Source organism: Panthera uncia (genome assembly GCF_023721935.1).
Source record: "Panthera uncia isolate 11264 chromosome D3 unlocalized genomic scaffold, Puncia_PCG_1.0 HiC_scaffold_8, whole genome shotgun sequence".
NCBI lineage: Eukaryota > Metazoa > Chordata > Mammalia > Carnivora > Felidae > Panthera > Panthera uncia.
This window is the reverse complement of record NW_026057586.1, coordinates 66,303,518-66,315,940: the sequence shown is the minus strand read 5'-3', so window position 1 is coordinate 66,315,940 and position 12,423 is coordinate 66,303,518. Positions and strand designations below refer to the sequence as shown.

General features: G+C 56.7%; 1 protein-coding gene across 1 annotated transcript; it reads right to left on the bottom strand.

Moving 5' to 3' along the window:
- Positions 1 to 214: 214 nt before the first annotated feature.
- Positions 215 to 9,197, bottom strand: ASPHD2 (aspartate beta-hydroxylase domain containing 2). Its single transcript, XM_049618963.1, is given in 4 exon segments — positions 215 to 2,120; positions 2,895 to 3,008; positions 8,009 to 8,828; positions 8,830 to 9,197. Coding segments are annotated over 4 exon segments (1,113 nt in total). The 5' UTR covers positions 8,899 to 9,197; the 3' UTR covers positions 215 to 2,010.
- Between the last annotated feature and the right edge of the window lie 3,226 nt (positions 9,198 to 12,423).

Here is a 12,423-nt window from a genome sequence, read left to right as displayed (position 1 = left end):
GCGCTGGGAAGACACCAGGCAGCTGGGCTGTTCTTGGGGCTCCAGGCCACCCGCGTCACCCACCCCTCTTTAAAAGGAAAAAAAAAAATCAAGATGTAGCTACTGAGGGGCCTGCTTCCTCCCGTGTATCTGCCTCTTCCTTACAAACCCTTCTTCCTCACCTGCCCCCCCTCCCCCCAGCCCCACCACAACAGACTTGACCACTTCACTCTGGTTTTCGGCAAGATCCTTTATTTATCTCCTGTTCCCCAACCATGTGACATGAGTTCAGGTAGCCGGGTACCTGCGTGGGCTGTTGGCTTTGTAAACGTACAGCAGTCAGTATGTATAGAAATCATGCACCTCGGTGATTCCGGAACAAGATACTTAATGAGTAAAAAGACTTCAGGTGTGTTCGAAATGTCTGCCCTGTCCCGCGTTCTGATCGCTGAAAAATGTCTGTATAGAAAGTTTACCCAAATAGAGACAGGTTTTCTTCGCTCGCGTGCCAGTAACGGCCTACTGCGTTTCGGATCACGGTTCCTCCTGACGGCTGTTCCTCGCAGGCGCTGCCGGTTTCCGTTCAGACACGGCCCCGGCCCTGTCCGCGGGACAAACTGCATGTTCCACACGGCCCCACGGCTTTATAAATCGGACACTGCTCGTAACGCACTATTCAAAAAAGGCGTCTCGAGTATGGCCGCAGGCTACTCTTGCACAGTCGGCTAACAGGAGGACGTTTCTAGAATCAGTGCCTCAAACTGGCCATGTCCTTCACAGGCGACCAAGAGGCCAGCACCGTGACTGTGGGTCTTTCGGGTTCGTGGGTCTTCCCGGTGGCCTCTCTCTCTCACACACACTGGCCTGGGTCACTGTCGCTCGGCATGCACCCGTGCGGTGACAGGGACACGGGGCCGATGCCTCCACCGTCTCGGAGTCCAGCGCTTGAACATTTATGTACAGACGGATAAATGGAAACACTCATAGGCAACAGAACTCCAAAGCAGAACGGACACTTTTTGGTCGGATCTACGATTCCAGTTTTGCCAGAGGAAGGTGGTTCCTGGAATGTCACTTGGACGAGCGAGGTCTCACCGCACACCCCCCGGCTCCTACCAGCCAACCTGGCGGTCTTGACGTTCGTCACCGTGGACTCGAAACAGCTGCACGGGGAATTTTCCAGGCCCGGTTTGGCAGTAGGGCTTCGGTAGGCAGTGAGGTAAGTGGATCGCACGATCCGCAGCTGATCCGTGGGAGCCCCGACTTGGCTGCCGGGGACACTAGCCCCAGCTCTGCGGGGAAGCCGTGTTTACGGAAAAGCCGCCAGTCCCACCAGCCGGACGCTCCCTGCCGTCAGGGGCCTGACAGGGTTCGGAGTGAGGTGAGCGACAGCGACAGGGTCCCGCTGGGGCCCGGCCGCCACGTGCCGCCCCTGACCGGGTCCACCCTGCCCGGGAAGCCGGCCGGGCGTGGGGGCTGCACGCCCTCCTGGCCGCCGGCCCAGCGTGGCCGAAGGATCCCCTGTGTGGCCGTGACAGCAACAGAGGCCAAGGTCTCTAGCGCTCTGGTGTGCAGTTTTTTGGTCGAGTTTTGTTTTTGTTTTTCTCTTAAGATGACCACAAGAAGTTTCACGTTATTACATTCAGACACATAACCGTCTGCTTACGCTGTTTCAGAGCACTGGGAAAACCGAGCAGCGATACGGCAAGGACAGGGGCACTGAGCCTCCGGCCCCGGAGCAAAGTAATGCGCTATTAGGCAGGAAGGAGTCGCGGGAGCAAATGACTGGAAGGAAAAAAAAAACAAAAAAACAAAAAAACAAATCTAAGGAAATACAAGCCAAAAATTTCCCATTTACAATAATCAAAGGAAAGAGGGACCCAACGTGATCTCAAAATCCCAAGTAAGGACTTTCCGTCGAGGCAGGCTTCTGAGCATGGAATCCCAGCACGGGTTGGGGGCTGGACCGGACCCCAGCCTGCCCAGGCTGACCCGCGGCCGCTCTCGCCGACTCCAGCACGGGGACTGTTCTCATCGTCCTGGAGCAAAGATGAAATCCAGAGCCTGCCGTTCGGCCGCTGCCACGTTGGGGTGCCACAAATCCACCATGAAAACCACCCGCGGGCCATCCTCTGCCGAACCTGGGGAGGGGAGGGCGCGAGAGAGGAGAGGTCTGAACCGTCCCGGAGCCAGGAGCCGCGCAGCGTGGGACCGCACACAGCGAGCTTGCGGGCAGGGACCCATCCTGTCCCTTGGCATAGGCGGGAAGATCACCTCCTTTCTCAACAAGGACTCTAGCACGGCTCCATAAGGCTCTGGGCAGAGCGTATAAAGGGAAGCGGGCACAGGGAGGTAGGGGTGAGTACGAGGTAGGTGGAGCACAGAGGCTATTCTGTGGGATCCTGTCACGGTGGATACATGTCACCATACATCCGGCAGAACCCACAGGACGTGTGACAGGAAGAGCGAACCCTAACGGAGACTGGAGAGTCTGTTTAATAACAATGTGTTGGGGCGCCTGGGTGGCTCAGTTGGCTGAGCATCCGACTTCGGCTCAGGTCATGATCTCGCGGTGAGTTCAAACCCCGCATCAGGCTCCGTGCTGACAGCTCAGAGCCTGGAGCCTGCTTTGGATTCTGTCTCCCTCTCTCTCTGCCCCTCCCCCGCTCATGCTTTGTCTCTCTCTCTCTCTCTCTCTGTCAAAAATAAATATCCATTAAAAAAGACAATAACGTGTCAATATTGGCTCATCAGTTAGGACACACGTGCCACACTAATGCAAGAGGGTAACAAGAGGGGACACTGTGCGTGGGGATGGTGTGTGCTTTCTGCTCAGTTCTTCTGGAAACCTAAAACCGTGCTAAAAACACACGCCTCTAACTAAAACCACCCCCACCACCACCGCGGGCACTCACCCTCGTGGAATGCAGTGTGCAGGAAAGAATCATCAAAGAGGAGGCAGCGTCCTTCCGCCCAACACTGGGGCTCTCCCCCCACCACCAGCTCGCAGCCACTGGGAGTTTTGAGACCTTTGGGGCAAAAGGAGAGAAGAGACAATGAAGGCGGGTGGGTTCGGGGATGGCCTGTTCTGGGGTAAGCTCTCCATTCCAAAGCACCGGGCCTTCTGCCTCACCCCTCGGGGCCCTCTTTGGGGGCGTGGGGGGAGGGGGTACTTCGACCGGGCAAATACAGGCTGCGTACCCTGAGCGTCGCTCCCTGGAGGCACGCATTCCTCCACTGGCTTAATGGGTCTGGGGTCATGGGCTTCTCGGTCAAGGCTCTGCGCCGCACTTGTGAGACCCCCGAAGCCCATCTGTGGGACCCCCCGTTAATCGAGGGAGGCCAGGTTCACAGCCCGCCGTGTCCCGGAACTCTGTTTACTACAGCCCTGTCTCCAGGGCTGTTCTGGCAGAGCTGACACAGTGTCCTCCTCTTTGGGTTCCGAGCTTTAAATGCATTTTGGGGCCTGAGGATAGCATGCTCTTAGTCTCAGTTCCTCCGGCCTCCCTCCGAGAAACTGGAGGTCGCCCCTAAGAAAACGCCTGAGCTCCAAGAAGAAAGAGGCCCACACCTTCGTAAGGGGCCATATGCGCCCAACTGCAAGCGGCCGGTGCCCAGCTCGGTGCGTAACCCCAGAAAGGGGGCCTGGCTGAAATGCCGCCGTGCGCGCACTTTCACATACGAGGGTCTCAGGAAACACTTGGCCCCTGTCAGTGCACGGCCGTCTGTCAATGAAGGCACCATCACAGCCATCTACGATTCACGAGAGGCGGCGCCGGCCCTACGGCTCTCAAGAAGGATGATTTGGGAGGAAACCGGCAGAGGGGGTGGGATCGTGGTGTTCCGGTCTGTCTTCGGTGACTACCGGGACAGCCGTGGCCCAGAACCAATTGGCACCCCCTCCAATTTAGTCTTCAGGACAAGCATGAGACAGAGTTCTCTCTAACGGAGCATTTTAACTCACTCCTTGAACCAGGAATGCATGGCTGGAAACACAGGTAGAGTAGGAAGTCACACAAAGAGGCTGCACAGGGGAGTGACAAGGACATGGGACCTGAGGCCAGATGACTGGCTCTGACCCCTATGTGCTGTAGGACTTCGGGCAAGTCACTGAACCTCTCTGAGCCAGGGCCTCGTCATCTGTGAAGGGGAACGTCAACACACTTGCCTTCAGGGCCGCGTGACCAAGAACGTAACGCCTAGCTGGGCGCAGGTCTGGGCTAAGTCAGCACTTACAGACATCACCTCACCCATTTTCCAGATGGAGCCACCGAGGTTCAGAGAAGGTCAGTGACCTGCCGGAAGTTGCAACGCAGTCCTTGCGGGACCTGGGATTTCAATCCAGATCCTCCTGGCTCCGAAGAACGGGCTCTTGTAACACTGGACTCTGCAGCATAAATACTAGTCACCCATCAGGAGTTGTGGTATGAAAGGGACCCTTCTTGTAGTTACCGTTTTGACTATGGATGGGACACTTCACTGAGTGACGGACTCCGGAACCACACTCTCCCATCTCCCGCTACTGTTAATGGCTAGGGAGGGGGCGTTAGGGTTGTGATGGGCCCAGATGGAGAGGGCCCTCCAAGCCACGTCTCTCCACGGGTGCCCCTCACTGAGGGGACTGGCCGCTCTCTGCAGAGACAGTCCACCCCAGGCCTTCAGAAAGCAGCCCTCCTTCCTCTGGGCCACCGAATGATTCATCAGCAGTCACCACGGTACAAGAGAAAAATGGCCTGGCTTGCTGGCTTGCCAGCCCCCTGCTCACTTTCTTCGGGTTTTCCCCTTCACTCTGGCCCCGCCTTCCAGCGGCCCACCATTCCTGCCTCCTGCCCACAAACCAGCTCGGTTGGCAGAAACGATCGATACTCCCAAGACAGAGTGTTCAGGTGGCTCTCGGGGACAGAGACAGGCCCCGCGTCCTCCGGCGCAGGGCTTGCTGCTTTGTCCCCAGCCACTCAGTGAGGCAGGTCAAGGGCAGAGAGAGGGCTCTGTCCACCACCGGCCCCCACTTGAGGATGCTGAACAGGTGGGCAAGGCGAACACCAGCTGGTTCCACCCAGCCGGCCGGCCGAGAGATCCAACAGCGTGCACACGGGAGGCGACGAGAGTCTAACTGCTTATTTACTAGTGTGAATGGGCTGAACACCCTCGTGCGTTTTCACCTGCCCTTTCCTGAGGGTTGGCCACATGCAAGGACAGCAGCATCCCCGGTAAATCTGCCTAGTTGGCATCAGACGGTGTTTACTGGAGGTCTGCGGTGACGCGGTCGGGACGTCCCAGCCCTGTGCTATGTGCTGTGACACACTCGGTGACAGCTCATCCCAGGGCTCTACGTGGGGTCCAGACGGAGTGACGCCACCTCTGGAGGCGGCTCCATGCCGTCCTTGGCAAATGAAGAGACTGGGCGAAGGCGGGGCAGTGGCTGGGGTTTCAACTGTCGGCGGGGACGGCTCCCCTCACCCGACCCAGACGGAAGGCAGGAAAAGGGGACAAAGGTTGGCGAGTCAGGAGCTCGGTTCAGGGACTCCAGGTGCTTCCTGCACTTTAGCCAGGGAAGCTGGCAGAGGCGTGACTGCCAGGGACGTACCCGTCACTCTGCTTCCGACCCTGTTCTCCGGACTCCCTCTCTGGTCACCGACAAGGTCACGTGAGCCTAACACACCTCTGTTTCCTTCCGGGGTGGATGTGAACGTGGGCATGACAGTGGAAAGAAGGAAATGCTGAGCAAACCCGACCACGGAGCCTGCCCTGGCCGTGGGGGAGCAGCCACAATCCAGCGGGACCTCTTCCAAGGCTGCTGGCTGTCCAAGGGAACATGACACGGCCCAGTTTTGCTGGTGGCGAGAACGAGCTGAGCTGAGGAGGGAACGACAGGTCCTAACGAGGGCCCGCGCGGGCACGGGTTACACATGCGCATCTACTGCGAGGACGCACGAGAGGCATTGTGGCCCCTGGCCCTTGCTACTCAACGAGCACCTGCCTGGATTCTGTATCAACCCACAAACGCCCCTCCCTACGTGTCACTCCGAAGCTCTTTAAAAACCTACAAAGCCAACCTTCAAACAAGAAGCCAGCACCGCTCCCCACGGCCCACAGCCTCAATTCCGAAGCCCCGCACGGGGGCCCTCCGCGGTTTGCTCCCACCCAAGCGGTCTAACCTCAGCCTGACCGTGGACTCCACAGCAAGCCACGTGCGGGGGGAGTGGGGGAAGGGGGGTGGCTCCTCCACTCCACCCTGGTGGCCCCGTGAGCTCTGACCCCAGCGTGCCCCGGTGCGTTGCACAGTGACTTTACTGAGATGGCTTAGGTGACCGCCTCACCTCCTGGATCAGGGTGCCCTTTACCTGACTGCCCTCCACCTGCCAATACCTCACACGTGCCACTTCTAACCCCCCAGAGAGCCCCCAGGCAGGTATTTTTACCTCCGTTTTCTCCTTGAAAACGGAGGCTCGGAGTTCCGGGGTCCCAGCCAAGATCACTTGGCAGGTGGGGCCCACAGAGCAGAGTCCAAGTGTGCGTGCTTCTGAAACCTGATCATTTCCCATGGTTTCCTGAGGCCCCACGTCTTAGGCAGCCTTTCTTACACTGCCCAACACGTGTTTCGTCACAAAAGGTAGAGCTGCCTCTTCTGCAGCCGCAGAAGAGACTATTTAACCCGGTCAACCATCCTGGGGAGGTAAGTGCCGCCTCCCCATTTTACGGAGGAGGAGACTGAGGCACGGAGGGACTCAGTTACTTGCCCAGAGTCCCACAGCTGCCCACGGAGCCAGGACACCTCCTCTGGCGCGCCTCGGCCCTGCCCTTTGCTCTTGAAATATTCAAAGAGTCAACTGTTCGAATCTAGCTGTTTTTAGAAGCGGCAAAGCCCTCTGTCCAAGTCACCTCTTCCTCGGGATCCCCACACAGGGGCAGGGGAAGCAGAGGGCTCTGGGGGAAGCAGGGCTGGAGGGCCAGGTGTTTGGCTCAGGTGCCCCCGGGCAGCCCCGGGCTTCCTCTGCGGGACACTCATGAACCCCCTGCTCCAGCCTAGGTCGCCCCCCCACCCCCACCCCCCTCGTGTGCTCTCTCTTCCTCCATTCTGGAGCCAAGGCAGCCCGCGCCGCAGACTTCCCGAAGCTGGACCCTGCGCAGGCTCTGGGCGCGCTCCCCCAGTCTGGGATGCTAACTGGTGGCGCCTTCGCCCCGGTAACCGTCCCATTAGAGACTCACCAGGAACAGGGCATCCTGGGGAAGTGACAACAAGGAGTTGTCGTGAAACCCCCCTAAAGGGTGAGTCCTCGCTCCACATGACTAAAGACTCCTCTTAGCAGACCCTCAAGGCAACTCTGCAGGGGACGATCTTTTCCCCTCCTCTTTTCTAAATGAGGAAACTGAGGCCCAGAGAGGTGAAGTGACTTGTCCAAAGTAACACAGCTAGCTGCCGGTGGGGCCGGGATGCAAACACGGCCACGCGGACTCTGACCTTGTTCTCGAAACCACCGTCACGCAAGTTACCGATTTCCCCAGAAGCGGAACAAAATCAGTGTTAACACCAAGCGTGACTTCGCCCTCCATTCGGGAGGCGCTAAGGCATCGTTCGCGGCCTCCCGGATGTCATCATGAACCTCAGCGACTGTTACAACAGCCTTTGGCTCTAGAGATACGCTGTCCAATACGGTAGCCGCTAGCCACGCGGGCCGATTTAAATTCAGATTAAGTGACAAATTCTGCTCCTCGCCTGCACTGGCCACATTTCCAGCCCTCAACGGTCACCCGCTGCTAGTGGCTTCTGTACTTGGACAGCGCAGATGGAGACCATTGCCATCACCACTTCCGTCCCCCGGACAGAGCTTTCTCTGTATTACCTGTCGGGTAATACCGATCTCAAGTCCCCTTCTCGGCTCAATCTCTGCTGTGAGACACGTTTACATGCAACTCATCAATCTTTGATGGGACAGTGAAGAAAGCAAAAAGGCACAATTCTGGCTACCGAGCTTCTCACGCCGCCTGGGCCGCCGTGAGTCAGGAGACCCCCGTCCCTGCGACATACCTAAATGGCATCGGATGCGTATGTTGGTGGGTCCGTAATGCTCCGTTATCACAGTCCCGGGGCTCAGCACGGAGATGCACGCGTTCCCAAAAACATTGTTCCCAATACAGGTCCGAAGGCTTCCGAGCAAGCGGTACGTCCGTGGGCACTTCCTGCAGTTCCTGGGAACGCAAACCCCCTGATTGACCAAGTAAAAGGTGACCCACTCCCCGCTGGGGGTGCTGTTCATTTTCCATCCTTGCGGGAGGCTGCAGTTTGAGAAAGCCTTGTAGAGGGTCTCAAACTCGCACAGGATGGTCTGGAAGTTCCGTTCCAGCAGCTCCACGTCGTGCTTCTGTGCGTCCCGGGCGAAGTATGGCGTGGTGGGGAGGTCGGGCAGGAAGAAGACCTCGGGCTTCTGGATGGAGGGCCGGCTGTTGAGGTAGCGGCCCTGCTCGCGGATGCCCTTGTGGATGCGGCCCATGCCGGACCACGAGTACCGCTTGGCGTACTCCTGCAGATTGTGGTAGAGCTTCTGGTTGAGGCCCTCGTTGTGGGCGCAGCGCACGCACTCGGGCGACTGGCAGTACACGTACCCGTTCTGCAGCCCGTTGGCGTCTGCACCCTGCATCAGGGAGTTGACGGACACGTAGGGCCGGGGCTGCTCCCGGCCCACGTGGTAACAGTACCACACGAACAGGACCAGCAGGCAGGCCACGGTGACCACGGCGGTGGTGTCGCAGTCCCGCACCGACTGGATGCCCGTGGCGATGCAGTCTCGCAGGCCGTCCAGCGACCAGCTCCAGGCCACCAGCCACTCGAGAGACATCTTGGGGGGCCGGGTTGTCGGTGGGGGTGTGAAGCAAGGTCAGGCAGTCAGTCCTCGGGGGTCCCGGGGGCACCCACACCATGCAGCTTAGCGCGCGGGGGACGGGGCAGCTGGGGTGGGGGGAGGCATGGCGGCCACTGTTCCTCGGAGCCCGCCAAGGGCGGCATCGACAGACGTCTGGGCTCGCCACTCCACTCCCGGCAAAAGTCACTGCACGGAGGCTGGAAGGAGACGCTTCACGTCACCCTGGCAGGCAGGGTCGGTCACCGTGAAAGGATTTTTTTAGGACGTCCAAACCTGAGATGGGAAAAGGAAAGTAGACCAGCGTCAATTTTTTTGTACCTGGGCAAATCCTCTGAAGCGCACAGTCCCGGAGCATCCTGTAAGGTCCCCGCTGGCAGGGGGCACACTTCTCAATCTTGTGTGTCCCCTCCCACTTTATCACAGCCCCCGGGGCCCAAAGGGCCGGTGGCGCTTAATCTGCATCTAGTACTGTCTGAGAAGTACAGACGCCCGGCCTGTTCTGTGTCATCCTTAGGGGGTGTGATTAGCTCCATTTTACAGATGGGGAAGCTGAGGCCCAGAGAGGTTCACGCAGCCAGGACAGGGACCTCAACCGCTGGCTTCAGCATCAGGTCCATCCATTTTGCTCTGCTCTTTCACAGTAGCTATGTCATAAATGCTTGTTTTCCTTTGGTCTCTGTACCTTTACAGAGCGGCCTGGGTTCCAAAGCATCTTTAAAATGGCAAAAGAGGGGGCGCCCGGCTGGCTCAGTCGGTGGAGCACAAGACTCTTGATGTTGTGGTCAGGGAGTTCAAGCCCCACGATGGGTGGAGAGATCACTTAAATAAATAAAGAATCCTTAAAAATGGCAAAGGAGCCGTAAATCCCCATTTTACTTTCTCTTTTCATGGCACTTGGGCATTCTTTCTAAATCTCTCTTGCCCTTCGGACACAGGCTGGGCTTACACCGAGCTGGAAGAGGACGCCATCCCCATGGCAGACACAGGGCATTTGTGTCTACCTGCTTGGGAGGCTCCTTGCTGGTCTCACGCACAGGTTATGAGAGAAGGGATGGGGGAGAAGGAAACAGAAGCCCTCTCGGGTCTCTTTGCCACATATCCCACCAATGGTTAAGGGCCGGTGCCTAGCACCCTGATTATCTTAATAGCCCAAGAGTATGATCAGAGCCCAGCAGTCAGGTTGCCCGTGTCTATCAAACCCCAGCCGTGTCTCCCAGCTGAAACCCTCCGTCCAGGCTGCTTTTTTTCTAATCCAAGAACAGCCAGGTCTGTGAGCTCCTCCAGGCCTAATACATTCCCTTGGCGCCAGGGGCCGAATAAATTCAGAAAAATCATTTTGTGCTCTACCTTCTCTCTTCTCTCTCTTGGGAATAGAAGGCAACTAAAACAACTCCTTAAAAACTCTAAAAGCCCTCCCCTTTCTCTGGGGAGGACATTTGGCTGGAAAATTCTTGCAAGGCTGGCAGACAGGCCAAGAACCCAAACTGGGGGTGGGCTGGACCCTGGGCGGGTCATTTGCCTTCCTGCTCAGTTTCCTCATCACTCAGACTGGGTCATGCTCATCCCCCTGGAGGGAGGTGAATGATGACAGCTGTAAGAACTTAGGATGTCACGGCAGGCGTTTAATATGTGCTGACGACTGCTTACACATGTGGCACCCCCATGCTGATCAGCCAGCAAGGCAAAGGTGGGGCACTGGGGAAAGGTATCTCAGGACTAGCAACCCTGAAGGTCAATTCTGGACATTGTCACCGCCACACATCTGTTTTGTTTTTGTTTTTTCGGTCCCAGACTTGCAAAACTAAAAATGAAAAAGAACAAACCTCAGGTACTCATATAACTGCCTACTTGCACATTCCCTGCCTAGGTCGAATTAAGGATCACTTGACTATAAGGTTTCCTAAGTCAGAAAACACACATGCTAAATATTCGGGGCCATTTGTATGTTTCTAGGAAAAATACAAGAGTGGGGAGGCTAGCAGCTCAATTTTCTTTGGCACCCGTTCTCCATTTCTTCCCAGGTCTGGGCCCCACGGCATGAAAACAGACCCCTCCGTGCCCCTGCTTCTGTCCCAGCCATAACTGGCACGTTTCCTCTCAAGGAAAAGGGAAAGAAAATCTGGATGGTTTTCCTCTGTTTTGTTTGCAAGCCTGTCTCCCAAACAGAACCCCGGGGTTCCTGCAATTCAGCAGGAAACTGTCATCTGCGTGATAAACCAGCACTTTTACTAAAAGGATTTCCCCCTTCACTGAGCTAAACCTCTAATTGGAACTTTTAAACTGAGTCTCTCAGGAGAAGAGGCTTTTCTTAAATGAGAAGTGAGACGGTGATAATTTAACAAAGACCTGTTACGTGTCAGTTCCCATCAGCCCTGCTAATCACTTAACCCAAGCACAGCAAAGACTTGGAAGACAGGGCGGGTGATGAGGGGATCTCTCCACTGGACATACGGGCCGCTTACCCTCTCCAGCGTCATTCTACACAACATCAGCCATGAGCGCTCCCTGGGCTGAGCTATAAACAAAAGGCAGCAAAAGATCCAGATACCCTGAACCCAGCTTCGGACTCTGTCCTCATAGACAGCACTGAGAGCTGAAGTTAGGACTTGTCTTACCTGCTGCCAGTTACTTTTACCCAAATTATGCTGGCAGGCCCCTGAGCCCAAAGATGGATTAAAAAGCTCACCACTGAAATGTGACACTGAAAAAAAAAAAAAAAAAACAAACCAAAAAACCCCCAAAAAAACCAACCTTACATTTGCAGGGTGACTGACAGCGTATTAAGCACTGGTTCAAACGTTTGACACTCAACAGGACGCAGGAACAACCCCCAAGGCTCCAGTGGGAAGGGCACGGATTCCCCCTCCCCAGTTCCCAGCTCAGCGACCACAGTGACTTTCAGTTTCCTCACACATCTGTTTCATGTCTGTCCTCGTTAGGGACGGGGACCTGTACTGCAGTCCTGCACTTTAAGAACTCCAGATCTTAAAGGTCAGTCAGCTCTGGGGAACAGGGTCCAAATTCATTACCAGCTGGTGAGCGAGTCCAATGAAATATAACTTCTGATATGATGAACATCTGAGGGACAGACTCAGCTCTAACCTGGCTAACGCAGTTTACCTTACAACCTAAGTGGCTGCCCTGTGCTAAAGGGCTTCTGGTCACTCCCAGGGTGTGGCCAGGCCACCCCAGAAGCCCCCCAAGGAGGAGAGCAACCCCAAGCAATGTGTGCCATGCAGGTCACTCTCTCTCCACCCAGGACCCACTGAGCTGCCCAGGACCAGCCCTTCCCCATGGGCAACCGGAGACCTCTCCTCCTCACTTTCCAGGCCACCTTTCTCAGCATCCACCCACTCTGGAGAGTGGGGGCAAACGGGGGAGCAGCGGATGGGTTAACACAGATGGTGACCACCAGGAGGTCAGGGGAGGAGGGGGATGGGGCCACGGAAAGGTGACTATTGACTGGAAAAGTGGGCAATCAACTAAAGATTAGGGAAAGTGGCTTATGGTGATAGCTCATGGGACAGGGGAGGAGGGTCACCGCGGGAAATCTGGGAAGTGGGTGACGCTCAGGGCTGGGGGG